This window comes from Tenrec ecaudatus, chromosome 9 (assembly GCF_050624435.1).
Source record: "Tenrec ecaudatus isolate mTenEca1 chromosome 9, mTenEca1.hap1, whole genome shotgun sequence".
Classification (NCBI taxonomy): Eukaryota; Metazoa; Chordata; class Mammalia; order Afrosoricida; family Tenrecidae; genus Tenrec; species Tenrec ecaudatus.
The window spans coordinates 131,458,608-131,479,120 of NC_134538.1; the positions used below are offsets into that span (position 1 = coordinate 131,458,608).

The following is a 20,513-nucleotide window of genomic DNA, read 5'->3' on the forward strand; positions in this document are numbered from 1 at the left end:
ATTTTGGTTCTCAAGGTGAGTAGAAGGAGCCTTGAAGATACAGTGGTTAGGCACTGTCATCTAAATCAGCGGTTCTCAACCTATGGGTCTCGACCCCTTTGGGGGATCGAGCAACCCTTTCACAGGGGCCGCCTATTCCTAACAGTAGCAAAATGACAGTGATGAAGTAGCAAGGAAAACAATGTGATGGTCGGGGGATCACCAGAACATGAGGAGCTGTGTGAAAGGGCCACAGCCTTAGGAAGGTTGAGAGCCGCTGCTCTAAATGAAGCTTGGTGGCTTGACCTCACTAAGCAGCTAGCTCCCCAGGAGCAGTATAAATTAGGACTCCTCCGCCGTAGCGCCCTGCTGACACAGGGCCCGTACGAGACAGAAGCAACTCAGCCGTGCCTGAGGACAGCCACAAAGGGAGCGGACATCCAAGATCACACTGAAGCTGGGATAAATGGAGAGGAAGAACCAAGTCCATCCTAGGGGATTTAACTTCAGCCTTAGCAGTTACAGACAGCGTCCGACAATGGGGACACTTTAGCCAACAGTGAAGGAATGAGCAGCAAGAATTATGTCCGGGAACACGCTTCTCAAACAACTGGTAGTAAAGAGTCAGGGTGTTTCCCTGCTAATCGAGTCAAGACTGACACTTTGATAAAAATACAAGGGAAAATGTCAGGAGAAGGTCAAGTTGCTCTCAAGTTCTGAACTTGGTCTGTTAGAAACAGTTGGCCGTCCAGCTCTCGGCCAGCACAGAGCAGTGCTGATTCAGGATTTGGGTAGAAGGAAAATGTTTGCCAAGGCCTGTGCCTTAGCAGAACAGGGGTTAGGGATATGGGAGGGTGATTATCTCTTCCACAGCGCAATTAATGAGCTCCTTTCTTTTGGATCGCTTGACAATTAAGAAACATAAAAAATCATTTAGGAATTTGAACTCCATAGTAAGAAATCCACATCTGTTGCTGGGTCCTAAAGTACATGATAATGGGTTAACCTCACTTTCATATCAGATAACTGCTTGAGTCTAGTGTAGGAACTACGAGTCTGACAGGCCCACTTTTGGAAGCAAGCAAATGCCACTGCCATTTGCAGTTGGGAAACAAGAGCATCAACGCCATCATAAGTTATTTGTTCCTTTAAGCTTCAATTGGAACTACTTGGAAAGCAAACCTGGGAAAAGGAAATTAGCCAAAGGCATGTATAACCACTGTATCCTCAATATAAACATTTATCTCCTCTCTTCAAAAGTCCACCTCACCACTCTGCTGTGTTGTTGCCAATAGTTACTATAAAATGTCCCAGCTCCATACACACACACACACACACACACACACACACACACTGCTGGATTGTTTCTGCATGAAGATTGTTCTGTTTTGTGTTTCAAAGGAAAAACACAAAATGGCAAAAGCAGCAGCCTGTGTTCTTGAAATTCTCTCTCTTTAACTTGCAAAGGCGCTCTTGCGTCCCCCCGCCCCCCGGCCAAGCTAATTTATTGACGGATTCACTTAAAGTTCAGGGGAACACAGCAAAAACTACTCTAAAAAAATAACTACTGAAGGCTAGAGCTGGAGAAACAGATGTCAAACCCTTATGAAACGAACAGATCTCTAATTTTACTTTTCTCTGTAATAAACAAAAAAAATTTTAAGCCAGCCCTCCAGGAGGTGTCTGTTCTGTTCTGTCTGCCCCCCCCCCCTGCAGAAACCTCTGTCTTGCACCAAGGGTGCCCGTCTCTCAAACCTGCGGGGAAACACAAGCTCCCCCACTCCTTCTCCGTGCACCAGACCAGTGGTTCCCAACCCTGACTGCACCTTAGTGTCACTAAGAGAGACTTTACAGCAGTGGTTCTCAACCTTCCTGATGCCGAGACCCTTTCATACAGTTCCTCATGTGGTGGTGACCCCCCGACCATAACATTATTTTCGTTGCTACTTCATCCCTGCAATTTCGCTACTGTTATGAATCTGGAAACCCCTGTGAAAGGGTCGTTCGACATCTCCCTCCCCCAAAGGGGTCGAGACCCACCGGTTGAGAACCACTACTTTAAAATATACTGATGCCCATGTCCTATCCTGGAATAATTAAATTAGAATTCGGAGGGGAGGGGGCCCAGACATTGGAAGCTTTCCAAGCTCCCCAGGTGACTCTCATGTGCAATGAGGATCGACAGTCACAGCAGAGATGATCTACAGTGGGAGAGAAGTCACAGCAGCCAGAAAAACCATACTGATGCATCTTGCGTACACGGACTGAGTGCCTTGGGTTTTTGCCCATATCCTAGTCTGCCGATTTCTGCCATGTGTACACATGATGGGGCTTCTTATACCTGAGCACACTCCTGACACCACAGTCTCGCCTCGCCTCTCCTCCACCATGGAGCCAGAAGTAGGTGGTAGCTACTTGCTTATCTCTTGGCAATTAACTACTTTGAGGAATGGCTAAAAATATTTTTGTGAAAATATGACTGCAATAAAAAACAGAAAAGCCATGTTCACACTTCAAGAGCGATCTTCTGGCAGCCGTATCACACAGACAAAACCTCCTCTCTGCAATAATGCGTGAGCACACACTTCCCTGCTAGCTACTCTAGGCATGCTTGTGTGGCACGCGGACTTTGGGGAGGGAAAGAAACGAACCCTTTCCCAGGATTTGCCCACGGGACTCCAAATTTTGAGTCTCCACTTAGTGCATTCATTACTGGATGAGTAGTTTGTAGCAAGGTCTCCTCGCCTGAGTCTGACTGACCGTCTGGGCTGGGTATTTCTCGGTGGTAGGCCAATTAGCAGCACTGCTAATTTATGCCACTTGGGAAGTTGCAACAACTAAAAATGTCCAAAGACATACTGTCAAAGGTCCCCTGGGGGCAAAACTGCCTCTGGTTGTAAACCACTAGTTTGCACACTAAAGAGCACAAAACCAGCTGCGGAATAACCTTATTAAACGGCAAGAGGCTCTAAACAGAGGCTCTGTGGGCCCACAAAGCCAGGGAACCCTCCTCAGAAGGGTTCTCCATATTTCCCAAAGGGTTATAATCGTGTCTTTGGCATTCAACCAAGCTTTCCAAGGGGACATATGCTAACACTGTGAAGTTTAGCCCTTTCACTGCTCGGATGAACACAATTAGGTGAGAAAGATCTGCTAACAGGACTCACAACATCTTACAGCAAGACATTCTTTTTCTGATGGTGCAATGTGGCTGTAGTGCGCTGCAAACACGTGCCCATCCAATAGGGCGACAAGAAGAAAGGTAACTCAAGGTAGAGCGAAGCAGCTGCCATTCATCTGGCATGCTCCATTGAGGCATTGCAACTCCACGCTCTGGTCCTTATCCATCCAACAAAACCCCCAAATTACAACATCTCATTGCCATTGAGTTAATCCCGACTCATGGTGATCCTACAGGTTAGAGCAGAACTGCCTCAGTGGATTTCAAAGGCTGTAAATCTTTATGGAAATAGAAAACCAAGCCAAACTCACTGCCAAGCCAATGACAACGTACAGTCATCCCACAGGACAGGGTAGAACTGCCCCTATGGGTTTCTGAGACTAACTCTTTCCAGGAGTAGAAAGCCTTATCTTTCTCCATTGAAGCAAGTGGTAATTTTGATCCGTTCAACTTGCAATTACCAGCCCTGCGAGTAATCCAGTACACCACCAGGGCTCTTTATTCAGAAGTGATAACAAATTGTCAAACAACAACAAACTGCTAAAACAATCAGTGATGCTGCCTTCCAATGGCCTTGGGCGAACTCAACATCGCGAGGCACCTTTATGTTGCACAGGAAAGTTGAGAGCTATCGTGAACATCAGGAGTCCTGGTGACATAGTGGTTACACGTTAGGCTGCAATTCTCAAGGTCCGAAGTTCGAACTACCAGCTGCTCCAAGGGAGAAAGAGGAAGCTTTCTACTCCTGTGAATAGTTAGTTTTGGAAACCCAGAGGCAGTTACACCCTTTCCTAGAGAGTGGAGATGAGTGTGCATCAGCCTGACAGCAGTGAGTTTTCTACAGTGGATGCTATTGCTAACCCCAAACCCACTGCCGTTAAGTTGATGCCACCTCATAGTCACCCTATGAGACAGAGTAGAACACCTCATCTTTCTCCTGTGGAGTAGCTGGTGGTTTCAACCTGCTGACTTTTTGTCAGTAGCCCAATGTGTAACCCACTACGCTACCACGACTACATTGTTTCTTTAAAGTGGCCTTGAAAAGAAGCTTCCTTCAGAAGACAACTTGTCTTTCTGAAGCTTATAATTGTCCAGCCTTTTCTTTGGCCCGTCTGTATTTTAGAAAGAGGAAAATATAACTATATCTGAGGAGACATTTGACGTGCATGGAAAAGTATGCTTTATTCTCTCCATTTTGTAAACAGAAGACTTTGGATTAGGATTTGAACTGTGAAATCCTGAAAGCCCTCGCTTGTCTGGCAATGTCAGGCACTGCTAATCAATAAGAGCCCAAAGAAGCTCCCGAATCTTGTCTGGGAAGCCACTATCAACATCTGGAATATCCTAAGCGATTCAATGAATGTGCCAGCCCATATAAAATGGTAAATAAAATCAAACAACAGCACCAACAACAACAACAATGCAACAACCAATGCCACTGTAGCGCAGCGGGTTATTTAGGGCCAGTCTACCCGGGGGTGGGTTTTGTTATTCCTACTAATGACTTTTCCCTGGTGGCCTGGGTAAGATGGCGGGGGAACAGGCCTGGTTATGCCAGTCAGCTGTGAGTGATGGTCACCCTGCCGGGTGTGCAGGTAGCCCTCTCAGAAGCAGGGGTGGGGGTGGGGGTGGGATCTCACTGTCATCAAGAGAAGCGAGTCTGCAGTGAAGAGCGTCCTTTGGACTCCGATTCACTTTGCTCTTGAAAAGTGGAGCCTTGGCTGCACAGTGAATCTCCACCTTGTTCTTGCACCCACAGAAACAGAAACGACTGCATGCACACAACATTGAACCGAAAAAAAAAATCAAATATCTGATATCCTCAGTTAGCTATGGGAACGTAACTCTGTTATGTTTGAACAATGAGACAAGTGCATGTTTTTTGTTCTTTTCAGTACTTGAATCGGCTGAGAGAACGCCGTCTCTTGCTCTGTTCGGAGTGCAGACAGAATGTCGGGAACTTGCTGCTCTATTGCACATTGAGGTGTTCGTGATGATCAGGGCCAGAGACTGCACCACAGAAATCGAGGTCTTGATCATTTTGGACACATTGAAACCATAAACACCACTCGAACTTTCTACCTTGGGATTTACATTCAGAGAGAGTGAAGTCAATCTTCTATTATGTCTGAGCACCTGTCATTTTATTATTTTATTAAGCACAGCAAATATAATCCTAAAATTTAGCACTTACCATCAACTATTCACACCACCTAGCATCTCTAATATGGATGGAATACAGATGAGAAAAGAACAAATACCAACTGAATTCTTAGCTGTGTTGCAAATATCAGTGCCAGAGAAAGACAATTTACATTCATGTCTTCGGGAATCTTTTTAACAAACCTAGTGGGCAATATTTCCCTGTTTAATAGATGAAGTAAATGAGACTTGGGAGATTAAGCAGTGAATCCAAGATCACAGAGCAGGACAATAGACAAGCAAGAATTTCAGTCTAGTTGTTTAGATTAAAAACCCATGATTTTTTTTCATGTTACCCTAATGACATATGAAACAAAGTGTGTACTACGTAGAAAGTACTGCCGAAGAGTCCATGGGGCATACTGAACAATGTTTTATGATACTGCAATACCTGAAGAAGCTTAACCTTGAGTATTCAGAAAAGCCAAAAAAAAATCAAAAACAAAGTATGATGCCCAAAAGAAATACATAAACTAACAACAATAATGACGTCACAATTCAGGATGTTACTGATTAATGTATTATGCAGGCAATATTTGGTACATAGCTCAAGAAGAAATGATGATGTGATGCAAGAATACTCCTGTTTTGATTAAACAGACATTCTGTTTAGTGCTGAAGGGCAGCAGGACACATCGCTCTCAAGAAACTGAGAGCAAAGGACAGGAAATACATGGTATTCCTCAAAAACAGAAATCACCCCAACGGACAGAATGGGGTGTAGAGAACCTGAACATATCAGCGATCGCAGAACACATGGAAACAAGCACTGAGAAAGTCACACCTCATGCCTGATACAGACAATCTTCAGGTTCCGCATCTCTCTCTATTCTTGGGGAAGCTACTCACAAAGAGGCAGGATCTTCCGAAAGGATCCTAATCCCTCTGACCACACTCTTCCCAGGAACTTTATGGGAAGAAGTAGTACTCACTAGCTCACAGTGAGATGAAACGTGGCTTGACTTCAACTCTGAAGGCCCTTTCCAATGTCCCCCTGCAACCCTGAGTTGTCAGAGAGAGCTTAACAAGAAGGATTGGAACATCAGGTAAACAGACTGTCTGCAGAGCAGACAATGAAGTCGTAGGATTGTAAGGGCGAATACAAAGTAAATTAGACCAGCTTTGGGGAAACTAGATACCAATTCAAATAAATAAAATTGGACTTTAATCTACCACACAACTAGAAATAGATCTCAGGATCTACCTGGTGCCATGATGAGCAAAAAGATAACATACGTTATAGTTACTAACGGCCAGCAGCACTGAGAAGAAACGGATTGGGAGCAAGAGGGATGGGTGCGACTCAGCAAGTGGAGATGGAGGAAGAGACGCTCTCAATCCCCGGGTGTCTCGAGGAGATGCTGGTGGTGGAGAGGGGCGCGCGTGCAGAGGTGTCAGGAGTTAAAACCATCGCTTACAAAGCCGTCCTGATATCAAACCTTTAAAAAGTTCAAAAGTGTGCAAAAGAATGACAAACTTCTTAGACTTCCACGTGGCTGGGAGGGCGAAGGAGAGAACATACCAAGTTTGGAGCTGGGTGACGCGTCTGCTCTTGTGCTCAGGGCATGATCACTCAGCCCTCGGTTCTCTTGACTCTACAAACTGAACCTAGAACAACCTGTGCTGACAAAGTCACGCAAGAAGGCGGCGCGCTGGGGAAACTACGAAATGAGCCCTGAGGCTGTGAGCTCAGGCGTCCGGTACCTACCAATCGGTACAGCTCCGTGATGCTGATGTCCTCTGGGTCCACCATTGAATACTCTTTCCTGGGCACCAGGTCCAGTCCAAGCTGCCTAGAAAGTAAATAGTACAAGGGAGAAAAGAGACCTTTACTGACTGCATGAAGTTTGCATAAGCGTTGTCTGGCCTACCATGTTTTCCTCACTCATATCGGAACCTCCTACACTTTACAAACAGAGTTGAGGCAGTGAGTCTAGCGAAGGCTGAACCCTGAGGACAGCTTCAGAAATGGAAGCTGATAGAACAGGCTCCTGATGGCCGGAGCAAGCATGGCCTTTCCCCAACAATGGCTGAAGCCTCCCGACAGGCCGTGCACTTGATGCCAACTCCCGGTGACTCCACAGCACGGAGCAGAACTGCCCCATGGTGCTTCCAAGGTTGCCATGTTTATGGAAGCAGACGACCACATCCTCACATGCTGAACCACTGGACCACCAGGATCCTCCAGTTCTAGGTTGGGGTGCAAAAAGGTTTCATCTTCGAGACAGTTTTGACTGTGGCTCACTGAACCTTACCCCCACCCGGTCCTGGGAGCTTCTTGCCCACAGTCTTTGCTGGAAGGGGCAGACAAGCAGCAGACCATCACCCTTTCTGATCCAGACCCAAGTAGCCCACAAGAGGCCTCCTAACCCAAGGACAGATCTTCCACAGACAGGCTAACAACATGATGGTCCAGTATAAAATGCTCAGAACATTGACCCCATCGATGAGATCCTTCCTTGAGAATTTGAACTTAGAAATTCAGATGGGAGCATGGAAAGTACGTGACAAGTGGTTTTCGGAACAAAGTCAGGTGTGAAGGAGCAAGATTCGGGATGGCTGAGATGGAGGTTCTCGGTGAGAGTCTAGTAGCCCAGCCCCCGGTGCCCTCCGAGAATGGGCAGACCCATCGGCACGACAGGAAACAGTTCAAGTTCCTGGGAGCAACTGTCGTGACCTTTGTCTCAGCCTTGCAGTTTGAAAAGTTCTGAGAATTTCTTTCTAATAAGAGCCCCTGAACACCTTGTGTTCTACAGGAAATTTCATTACGATTACTCCTTTGCATTCTGAAAATAACTTAAGAGCAGACTATTCTTGAATTCAAATGAGACAGCGTCCCATCAGAAGCCACTCTTTCACCTTACACCCCAACAAGACTACGAGAACTAAGACAGAGGGAACTTGTCAGCAGTCACCTGCTGGCGGCCAGAGCAACCAGAACAAACTGGAAACCCAGCAGCAATACTTTCTGACTGCCTCTCAGACAACTTGAGATTGAACACATCCATTCTGTGGGTTTATTTTTGTTGCAGATTGGTCACGTAGGAGGCCCCATGTGTTCAGGGCAGAACTGTTCCATGGGGTTTCCTCAGCTGTCATCTTTATGAATGCAGAGTGACAAGCCTGTGTCTTCACCTGCGCCACCAGGTGGGCTCCAGCCATCACCCCTCTGGTTATCAGCTGCGGACAAACTGTACCACCCAGGAAACTGAATAGGAGTCACATTCCCAATTAGTAACTTATCTGGAGTGCTACTAACCTGCTGTTAACTCATAGGCAGCCCTCTGCGACAGAGTGGAACTGCCACAGAGCATGTCAAGGCTGCAAATCTTTGCAGAAGCACGTAGATGGCTAAGCTTTTCAGCCTGAGAGCAAGTCGTGGGTTTGAACCGCTCACCTTTCCATGACCTGCTGAATGTTTTACCACTGCACCACCAGGGTTCCTCAGAGCTCCACTGTATGTGGACAAATAATTATGAAAGGCAATTTGACGTGGAGCAGGTACGAGAATGACTTTAATTCACTTTCCACTTAACATTGTCCAATAAGAAAACAAATTTATACTTCAAAGAATGGAACGAGATAGCTGCATCACCCACAGGCCACCAAGCCATTTTTAAACCAGGCAGTCGAACACTGCCAAGAAAACAAGAATCCGAGCTCAGACAGTTCATAAACTTGAGGACTGCCTAAACACCACTCCACGGCACGCGCCATTGCTTTACCGATTTACCAACCAATGCCTACAGAGCTACTCACAACACAAGCTGAGCTCGGTTCAGAGCTGAGTCATAAGTAGTCATAATTAATGTTTCTCACACCTTCGTCGTTCCCTTTCTAAAATCTGAAACAGCATGATCTTCTTTCAGCCCGATTCATCTTTCTGTTGTCTTCAAAAAGCTAAGTTCATTCAATTTTCTTCTTATGTAAAAAGTACCCCTTTAAATGTAACCAAAAGAAAAACGGAAGAGCAGTTTCCAAATCATAAAGGAACACATGAAAGACCACTCAGGCAGCCTCAGGCCCACCGGTTAAAGTCCTGTCCACCTCGGCTAGCAAGCCCCCCGGGGGCCTCTGCTGGCTGATCTGCTTTGCAGGTGAGAAGAGTGTGTTTGGAATCATATTGCCTTGAAGAGGCCCATGTACGTCCTCAAGTTCAGCTTATTCCCTCAAAAGACAAGGAAGCCCAGTCAAGGATGCCTCAGGAATGTGCCTCTGGTCTGTAAGAAGAAGCATTATTAGCTCCATCCTTCTGCTGCCACTCCGCATCGACACTTCCTTCCGTCAATGTGAATCGTCTCTAGAGACAGAATTCACGCTCCTTCGCCTACAAGGAACCCTGCCTGCGCACCGGGTAACCCACTGGGCTGTTAACCAAAGAAGTCAGCAGCTCCAACCTGCCAGCTGCTCCAGGAGGAGAAAGATGCGGCAGCTGTCTTCCATGGCCATCTACAGCTCCAAAGCCCTGTCTTCCATGGCCATCTCCAGCTCCAAAGCCCGCCGCGAGGCCTACTCCATTCTGCGAAGCTGCTAGGCGTCAGAGAGCGCTCACTGGCAGGGGGCGCTTCACCTATTGTCTCTGCATGTGGGACCGGCATGTCCCAGCAACAAAGTAACAAAAGGCGTCGAGGTGGAGCAGGTTCAGAATTAGGAGTTGGTTCCCATCATCCTCTCGGGGGAGTATCAGAACTGGCTTCTGAGAGAGCATCTCCCTTGGTTAGGAGATGTGCTGCCCTAGCCTTAACTTGATGTTCCCAAATTCCGTAAGAGAAGAATCCCTCCAGGGTACAAAAGTGTCTGTCCTTTGCTCTTTTCCTGTCTCCTTCTCTCTTCTCCCACTCCAAGATCCTGCCCAGGTCCAAAGAGCATGTGGGGATTTGGGTGTTGAAGAGCCCTGTTATTTCCTTAAACTTAAGCCTGATGAAAGCCTAGGATCATGGTCAAAGTTGGTTAATTCAAATCTCTCACCCCTATATTCATATTCAAAGCTGGTGGAGCTATCACCCTGGGCCAGAGGTTTACCACCACTTAATGTGCCCGGCAGTTATTTTAAATTAGTCACCTTTCAGTTTTATTTAAAAGTGAATCTTGATCAAGAGCAGCCTTTTTCTGAATTTCAGTGGGACATTCACAGTGGGCTACCTTGGGTTAGTCTATGCCTCCTGGCGTACCTGCCATACAACTTTCAAAGACTGGGAACACTTGCATCTCCCTCCAGCTTACCGGTGACCTATTACCATGAGAAACATGAACTCATGCAAATCACAGGATACGGTGAAGTGAAATGTCTTAATATGGCTCTTCTGTCCAGGCCTCTGTAATTCCTAACAAACGATTGGGTGGGGGGGTGGGGGTGGACTGTGCAAATAGGTGTGTGAAGTGGCAGAGGCCAAGAACAGAGATAGCAGAGGCCATGCCACACAAAGACCCGAGGCTGCGGCAAGGAGGCCATGAGGCGGAGCAGAGGAATAGTGCTGAGATGACAAGCTGGTGAGGCAGAGCAGCAAGGGGACTTCCTGGCCCATGGGGGCAGAGGAGCAGAGAAAGGGACTTGGCCACTGGCTGAGAAGAGGTGTTACTGTGAATGAATGACTGAATCCTTACTGTTTTCTGATCCCAGCTTATAGTAACCTGCCAACGTCCCTAATAAACCCCCATAATAGTGGGTTTTGTCTATGAGTGTGTGTAGAGCCCTGGCAGTGAATTACCGAACCCAGCAGAGAAGCAGAGTGTTGAGGGAGGACCAGTGGATACCAAAATATGGTACAGAAAGATGGAGGGTGGAGATCTGTCTGGCCTCTGCCTGGTTGGCCTTTGGTTAGTGTGGAGATTGAGTCTCCTCCTCCCTTGTGTAGCCTCCCTTGTGTAGTCAGATGTGCCCCCTGCATTGTTTTTGCATAAGCCAAACCTCAAACCCACCACTTAAAATTAAAGCCCATTTTCATCAGAAGCCACATGTTGGGTCCACTGTGAGTAATTGGTTTTCTGTGAGCAGAGCACGCTCCAAGACCACACAGGAATCTAACGACCAAACCACGAGAGGGTGCCCATACCAGCCCATCAATACCAGTTTGTCCTAAGTCCCCCAAAGGAAAAGTGGGAAAGCCCCCCCATGCTGTCTTCTGGAGATGTTACCAGTACCCTGGGAATGTCTGTGACACACCTGTTATCTCCAACCCACCAGGGACAGGCCCTGCAATGGGCAGTACTCACTCATTGCCCCAGTCGAGGCGGGCAGTAATGTGGCGCTTCACATCCTTCATGCGGTCGTGGGTAAGGTGGCCCACCAGCACCTGGCGCCGCAGATCCAGGATCTCATTCATGATGTGCCACAGCCGGTGGAAGAGATCACCTTCGTTTCTCTGGACAATAGGCAAACCGGAGATGGTGAGTGGTGGGGTAGACAAAGAGGAAGGAAAGGGGGCAAATCCTGCTGACCCCACGTATGCCTGCCACTGTCTGACGGTACAGGGAATCTCCTTCAATAGACTTGCTCTATCCCTGTAACCCTTCTCACTTCTGACTCGGGGCATACGCTCCCATACAAGTCTTTACTAGGGTATGGAAACACAACACTCTTGTGAGTAGCGATGTGAGGCTTGTGTCCTCCACTGGCTGGTAGCTCCCAGCAACCATGGCTGGTCTGTGCTGTGCAGCCCCGGCATCCAATGAGGGAGGGAGGGAGGGAGGGAGGGGGAAGGAGAGAGAGAGAGAGAATACCTTGATTTATAGAATTTTGTGTTCGTGGAACTACCCAAACCTTTGTAGAACTGCCCCCTGTAGGTTTCCAAGACTGTTCTCTTGATGGGAATAGAAGGCCTCAGCGTTCTCCTATGGAATGGGTTGTGGTTTCAAACTGCTAACCTCATCATTAGCAGCCCGGCACTACCCCATAAGGGCTCCTAATGCAAACACACATGCCCAGGTTATCTGGGTAAAATGGAGGGTTCTGCTCAGTAAGGTTTGCTGTGCATTTGGGATTAACTTGATGGCAGTGTAAAAGTTTGGTTTTTGAGTTCAGGTCATACAGAAGAGTGAGCAGTGAAGATCAAGGAACATTTAAGCCAATCAGAAGGAAGTCACGCCATTGGGCGAAGAGAAACGACATAAAGAGTGCTATAGAGTAAGCCAAACCTCATGCAGTAATGGCCAGAGCTAGTTTCCTTCTGAACCGACTCACGGTGAAGAAGCCATGGCCCTGCTCTGAGGGCAGGCATTCTGCAGTTCAATATCAACTAGGATGGTCTTTGTTTCCTAATGCTGTCACCTCTCGTACCTGGTTCGAGAGAACACTGAGATGAGAAGGAAGCAGGATCCAAAACAGGAATGGGAACCAGCTGCTCAGCCTCCTTGAGCAAGGACGAAAACCAGGGTGGCCGGGGCTCCGCATGCCACAGGCCTGGCTGCACACGTGCCCTCAGAGAGCACAATCACAGCCACAACTGCTATGACATCATGTCATCGTGTCGGGATGCCTTAAAAATTGGCTAGGTAGGAAGACCAGAAGAATGTGGAAAATGCTTTAGATCCATTGTGAACGGGAGAGAGTAGGGTACAGCATTGCATGCTTGGCTAAAAGAATATCTTAATAAAACCTGCCACATGTAAGATATGTAACTAAAGTTAATTGTGAATAGTTGAGTGTTTTTTTAAAAATGAGCACATTCATTTGCCTTAAACTGGACACTATCCAGTTTTGGGGTGTCAATGTTGACAGGGGCTGTATACTGACCCCAGGGTCAGTAAACAAATGAAAGTTTGTGATGAGATGGGGGAATAATCCTAAGGAAATATAAATAAAATGCCCAGCCTCGGGCCTGTATGTCAACACAAGATGGCAGGCGTGTTTTTCCTAGGCTTGGGGTGGCTTCATATTTTAATTAGTTTTAAAGATTACCAAAAGCAACTCATCATTCTCCAGCCATGTGCTTCTATGTTAAAAACTCAGTCTACACCAAGGGCCTTTGAAATGTCTCTAGAGAATTTCCCTTGGGCTTTAATCCCGTTCTTTGCAAACTCTTTGAAGCCCCCTGAGTTCTCTCATCTGCAGCCCACAATTTACAAGGTGTTATTGGTCTCCTCTACCAGCTGCCAGTGGGAAAGTGAGGTGCCCTAAAACCATCAGGGAAAAATGTGGGTGCAAACACACTCAAGCATGACAATCTTGAATCAAAACACTTGGCACACACAGTCAAGAAAAGACCAAAAGGTTTGCCCTGGCCTAAATTGCCTCATTCCTAATCTCCCAAAATCTGATCCCTGCAGGACATTCACCTGGACGATCAAGCCAGTAGCCAGGGAAGTGCTGAGATCTCTCAGGGAAGGAGGCTGGCTCCCAGAGTTTCAACAGATACATTTCCGAACCAGGTGTGCCCCCCATCCCACCCCCACAATCGATAAATCCCTACATCCTCAAAAGCAGGCAAAAATAGCAAGATAAAAGATTGCCAGAGGAAAAATCCAACTGTGTTCCTCACCAGCAGCGACATCCAAGAAAACGTGCTGGTGCTCTCGTTGATCACCCAACTGTTCTCAGAATTCTCTTGTTGGGCATTTGGAATGCAGTGGTTTCCATGTTTCAGCTAGCACCCCACCCCACCCCCCCATCCCATGTTAGTGTCACACACACTGTTATTGGAGCCGGAGCCAGGATGGCATTTTTCAACATTTTCCAGCCAAATTTTTTAAAGAGGCAGAGAGCTTAAACATCGCAATTCCCTGGCTACAGGTCCTTAAGGTCACAGTGACTTTGACTTTGCAGGGACCTCAACCCAACAAAGTTTAGAGTCTACATTTCATTGAAGACTGCCATGTGGATTTCAGTAGTAAGTCCTCAAAAATCACCATCAGCTTCACAGTGAGAGACACCCCAACGTCAAAAAGGTTTCATCAAAGACTCTTCTTAATGGTTTGCTTGGCTCCGTGAGACAGCCTGACTCAGTTAATACATAGCAGGCCATAAAAGCTGCCACCTGGTGCCAATGGCCCTCATGCATCGGGGTTTCTGGTGGACGGCCCATTTGCAATCATTGTGTCTGGATTAGCACGGTAGACTTCTTCCTGTACATTTAATTCAAGTTGCCACTCAAGTAAGCTCTAAGTTTCTTAACAAATGAAAGAATAGCCATCATCTTCCTGAAAGCTTTTCTACCTCCCAACTTCACACAGACAGTGGTTCAGAGAGAGGGGAGGATAAGAATCAGACCAGAATCACGTTCCCATCCCTCTGTGCCTCAATGTCCTCACTTGATGCCGGGGCAGGTTAATATCTCCCTGCATGGGTTTGGAATTAAAGGAGAAACTCTATGAAATGTACTTCTTACCTTTGGGGACCTGGTACAAACCAAGAGTTCAATCCAGTAATCAGTTATAATAAATAAGTAAACATATACAAACATCCATAATGCCTCCCCTCACCCCATAAATAACTGATCATGTGCTCCTCACCCCCACACATGCCTTGTGCTAGTATATTAAGGATATTGACATTGCTTCTGGCTAAGGCGTTTATCATTTATATTCATTGTCATAAAGTCGACTCTGATTCACAGCGATGAACGAGGCTATAAATCTTAACAGAAGCAGTTAGTCTTCTTTCTCACACAGAGCCACGGATGGATTTGACCCACTGACTTCAAGTTAGGAGTCATCATTTATAATATACTTAAATTCTTTATAGAATTAAGATAAAGGCAGCAGTGGGGGCAAGGAGAAGGGAGAGATAGGGGGCAAGATAGAGGGGTCTACCTTCAAAATCAATTAATTAATTAAAATTGTTTCATGGGGGGGCACCTCCAGTTTCTTTTCTCCCTTGATTTTAATATTGGTCTGCCTGACTAAAAAAGGAAAAAAAAGTAAAACTGAAGTTAACTTGGATTTTTCAATGACATACAAGTTCATTTCAAACATAAAAAATATATATGTATATAATAAAATATAATTGAAAACAAATGTTATGTTGAACATTACGTGTCTTTCCCTCTGATAATATTCAACAGGTCTACCCCCTCACTAAAACATTCAATTTGACGAGATGCCAGGAAAATAATCTTTAATATTGTAACACCTTTGCTCAGTAGACGCACGGTTATGACAAGGCTGAGTCTTATTCAGATCTGTGGGCTGCGTTCCCCGAGGAGTGCTACTGATGTACTGCAGGTGTTCAGATGCTGTTGTTGTTGTTAACTGCTGGCCAGTCAACTCTGAGTCATGACAACCCACTGTGTACAGAACGGAACTCCTTTAGCGGTGTCTGAAGGCTGATCTTTCGGAGGCAGACAGACTGACTGTAAGGGCAGCCTCCGGAAGAGCCAGCCCTTTGACATCTTCACCGTTTCTGCCACCTAGAGATCATCAGGTATTTGCTGATGTGCATTCATGCTGAGCTGCTAGTTGAAAGGTTGGTGGTTCTCTCCCAGGGAAGGGCTGGTGAGTTCAAGTTGCCAACTATGTGTCACCAAGCGCTGCCAGAAACCCGCAGAGCATTTCCGCCACATGATGGCTCGATGGAATCGCCAAGACAACAATTACACTAATTCCTGTGCAGACGTTCAGATGTTTCTAAAAACAACGCTACCACAATAATTATGTTATTAAAAGTTACTTACGACATACAGTTGCTTCCACATGGTGCCCCAGTCTCTTAACGTGGAAGTCATTTCTGTGATAACCGAGTCTTCCGTGGGAACAATCATTTCAAACTGTCTGTGAAATCAAGAAAGAAAAACAAAGGCTATTTGCAGATGTCCAAGAATACCAGAAAGATGTTTACTTGTGTTTCGTGGACTACGCCAAGGCTCGACTGTGTGGACCCTAATATACTGTGGGCAGCTTTGAGGTGAAGGGGCTTCCTGAATACTTCAATGTCCTCATTCAGAGCCGGTCCGTGGATCAAGAGGAAGTGCGTGAACAGATAAAGGAAACACGGAACTATTTAAAATCAGGAGAGGTGTGCAGCAGGATCGTATCATTTCACCACACATATTCAATCTATGTACCAGGCAAATCTTCAGAGAGCTGGATTATATGAAAAAGGGTGTAGCATCAGTATTGGAAGAAGGCTTATGAACAACCTTTAATATGCAGTTGGCACAATCTTGCTTGCTGAAAATGAGGAAGAATATAAGCACTGGTTCAAGATCAAGTATGGGTGAGAACTCAGGGTAACTTCAGTATGGATTAGAACTCGGGGTAAGGCAGACCAAAATCCTCACAACTGGACCAATACGTAACATCATGATAAATGAAGAAACAGTTGAAGTTGTCAAGGAATTGATCTTACTTGTATCCACAATCAATTCTCATAGAAGCAGAAGTCAAGAAATCAAAATGCTTATTGCACTAGGGACATATGCTGCACAAGACCTCTTCAGAGTATCAGAAGAGCAAGGACGGTACCGGTACCCTGAGGAGTAAAGTCCACTTGACACAAGCCACGGTATTCTCCATTGTATCATATGCATTTGAAAACTGGGCACCGAATAAAGAAGACTTAAGAACAGATGCATTTGAATTGTGGTTCTGGAGAAAAATATCAAAGTACCATGAATTGCTAAAAGGACGAACAGATCTGTACTAGAAGAAAAGTACATCCAGAGTGCTCCTTAGAGACAAGGATGGCAAGACTTTGTCTTACCTATTTTGGACATTTGGATATTGTCAGGAAAGGCCAGCACCTGGAGAATTACATCGCATTTGGTATTGTGGAGGGATAGTGAGAGAGAGTAAGACCCTTGACAAGATGGACTGACTTCACAGTGGCTGCGTCTGGTGTCCACAGTGGCTGCGTCCAGGACGGCACAGGAGCCTGCAGTGGTTCATTCTGTTGTGCTGAGGATCCTTATGGGTTGGAACCAACTCACTGGCACCTAACAACACCAAATGTCATAGACAACATCTGGGCTTTTAACACCCTAACAGATCACCTCACAGTGAGCTGAATGGATATATTTGAATTGGACAGTCATGTGGACTGCTATTCCTACAATGACAAGTTGAAGAGTCTGATTTATAAGCACCCCAAATCATGTCTGAAGACTTTGAAACCATATCAGTGGCACAGCAGCCATATCGATGACCTGCTGATGGTGACCTACTGGGCTAATCCTACCCAGTCACAGGCTGCCCTCAAAGAGAGCCTTGAGATGGACAGACAGTAGACCAAGAGCCGTAACGAGATGGACTGACACAGAAGCTGCAACAATGGTTTCACACCCAGCAGCGATTGTGAAGGTGGAGCAGGACTGGGCTCCATTCTGTGGTATCAGGGAATCACTATCACTCAGAACCAACTAGATGACACCTAATGGCAAAGTAACAACTATAGATAAAGTGGGAAAGCAGGCTTCCACGTCATTTCGGATAGTATCCTACCAAAACAAATAGCGAAGTTTACCCAGGCAGGTCTTCACGGTGGGTGGGGCACAGCATTTTCAGAAAGTTCTGTTCCAGTCAAGGCTTGACCCCTGGCAGCAACTCATTTAACCTTTTGAGCCCCAAAGCCCTCGGCCCTAAAATGAGGTCAGCGGGCTACATCGGCTCCGAAGTGACATTTGCTTTTCACATCAAGTGAATGAAACACCTGTTCAATCACAAGGACAAATTCCAAAGAAGCCCAAGGTTCTCAATAACTAGAGATGCAGAAACTGGATTACTTTAATATCCCCTCTTTAGTTTTTGTAAATGGGGCCATGAGAAAGATTTAGTACAAACAGAAATGTGACCACGCATTACCAAACTTATCAAGCACTCTGATCAGGAAGATTTGAATTTCCATTCCAGAGGGTTCTTCTCTAAGGTAATAGAGTCTTCCGATTTCCTGGCTAAGAGTCAGAAACTGTACTTGGGAAATATTCAACCCAACATCTAATATGGTATTTATTCTGGTCCTGATGTTTAGATAGATAAGATGATTGGGGGGCGGGGGGTCGTATTAAAGTTAGTTTGTCCTCTGTATCAAGATGGATTGGCCCAGCGGCTGCCAGTCTGGGTTCAAACATAAGGACCATGGTGGAGAAGGCACAGGCCCGGCAGTGTTTCGCTCCGATGTGGTGAGTGGAAAGGATTCAATGGCACCTACCAATGACCTCGTCGCATCTTTCGGGAGCTCTGGTACTGTCCCGGTAAGCATTTGACTACTAACCAAAAGGAGGGTGCTCGGGAGCCACTCGGCTCGGTGGTCGGAAACCCTGGAAAGATGACAGCACAGGAAACCCACGGGCCAGGTGTGTTGTCAAAGCAGGCTCTCCTGAGTCAGAATCTACTGACCAGCTCTGAACCACACCCTCCTATCTTGGCATACAATAATCTCTTTTTACGTATCTCTGGTTTCATTTTGGTAAAAATATTTTTTATAAAGAATTCTTTTTTATTTTTAAAGAATCTTAAAAAATTATTTCCCTTTCTGTGCTGATTCAAGTAGCTAAGTGGTTTATGTTACCATGGCTCCTAAATATATACACAACTATATGGATGGAAGGCTATCTTCTGTATTCGAGTGAATTTTTCTCATTGACAACATCGAGTAGAGAGAAGCGCATGGTGTACTGTTATTTATCTGACCAAGGGAAAATCATTTCTTAGCATGTGGCAAATAATTGTCATTGCTTCTTTTTGATGTTATGCCCCAAGTATGCATAACTGTCATTTGTAAAAATCTTCTGGACAGCAAGAACTAAAATCTCTCTGTCCTCGCCAGTGGACCCCTGTGTTCTTATTTCACTTTCCTGCCCAAATGCCCATCCTCTGAAGATTAAGCACAGCTGAAAGCACCAGACCAGGCTTTAAAAACTGGGAATCAAAGTAAACACGGACAGTGACACAGACACTTTTAATAAGTCTACATATGACCTCTGCAAATGGTAGTATGGTTCTTTTGCTTTTGAAGTAGCTGTTGCAATTGAAACGATGAATATTCTGAGATGGAGATTATAAAATAATCCTACACAAGGTCAAGTAGGTAACAATGAATTTCCAGGGAAACTTGACAACCCACGGAACATATGAAAGCAGCATCACCGCGGTGGGAATTAAACAGTACAGACGTGGCCTCACGGCTCACAGGCTACAATTTAATTTAAGGACTCCTGTCAGTCCGACTTGCTCTAAAACCTTGCAGGGGGCGGGGCAGGGGTATGGTGGGGACATAAAAGGGACAGAACCATAAAGACACATCAGTCTTATGGAGTTGGTTTGGGTATTTTCCATGCAAAATGTAAATATTTAAGAAGCACAAAATTGGCATTTTAGGCAAGGCCATTGTTTCCTATAAATCATAGCAAACCCCATATCCACACCCAAACAGTCTGTCTCAAGCAGTTGCCCTGAAGTTATCATCTGGGCTGCGCTCTGTAGCTCTTCCATCCGAGTGGACCATAAAGGGTCAATCGAGTTAAAACAAGGCATGTAACAGCACGTTCCCTAAAGAGACTCTTCTCTGGGGAAGTTATCCTTGCTGTTGGGTTTCCTTCTGACTCATGACAAACCTATGGGACGGAGTCAAACTGCTCCATAAACCCTGGGCTGTCACTCGTAGGGAAGTTGATCACCGTCTCTCTTCCTCAGAGCTGGATTGTATGGGTTCAGGACACCAGCCTCTCTATTAGCAGCCGAGCACTGACCCCATTGTACCAGCAGAGTTCCTGAGAAAGAAGTCCCATTACCCCCAATCCCAGCCGCTGGTGACCACTGATAATGCTTTGTCCCTATAGATTTGCCTCTTCTCCATATGTCATGTAAGTGGGACCACGCAATATGTACCCTTTGCATCTGACTTACTGAACTGAGTACCATGTTCTCAAGGTTCATCTTAGTAACAGTCACTAACACGGGCCTTCAAGTGTTTGTAGGCTAACAATGATTTTCCACCTAACAGTTCCTTGTCTAAGCTATCATTGGATAACAAATAAACAAATAAGATGTAGCTATGCCCCAGGGCTCTTTTGCTCTTCCTTGGTATCTGGTGCTCATCATGCCAATAAAGTCTAGGGTCAGGTGGGAACTCACACCCAAATCATAAACTTATGCATAATTTTGAGGTTCCTTTACCCTAAACATATATTTCCTTGGGGTTCAGGGAACAGGTCCCAGACAAGACTTTGAGGGACTGGCATAGAGGCTTTTGAGTTTCCACCTTGTCTCACCCGGATGACCA

General features: G+C 45.9%; 1 protein-coding gene across 3 annotated transcripts in view; it reads right to left on the bottom strand.

Annotated features, from left to right (window-relative positions):
- The window catches only part of DOCK4 (dedicator of cytokinesis 4), a 481,793-nt gene that overhangs the window by 239,209 nt on the left and 222,071 nt on the right, over positions 1–20,513 (bottom strand). For all 3 annotated transcript variants that reach the window (XM_075558568.1, XM_075558567.1, XM_075558566.1), the window contains exons 5-7: positions 15,970–16,066; positions 11,576–11,724; positions 7,071–7,155 (exon numbers count right to left, since the gene is read on the bottom strand). In XM_075558568.1, coding sequence (XP_075414683.1) covers positions 7,071–7,155; positions 11,576–11,724; positions 15,970–16,066 — 331 coding nt within the window. The remainder of the gene's footprint in view (positions 1–7,070; positions 7,156–11,575; positions 11,725–15,969; positions 16,067–20,513) is intronic.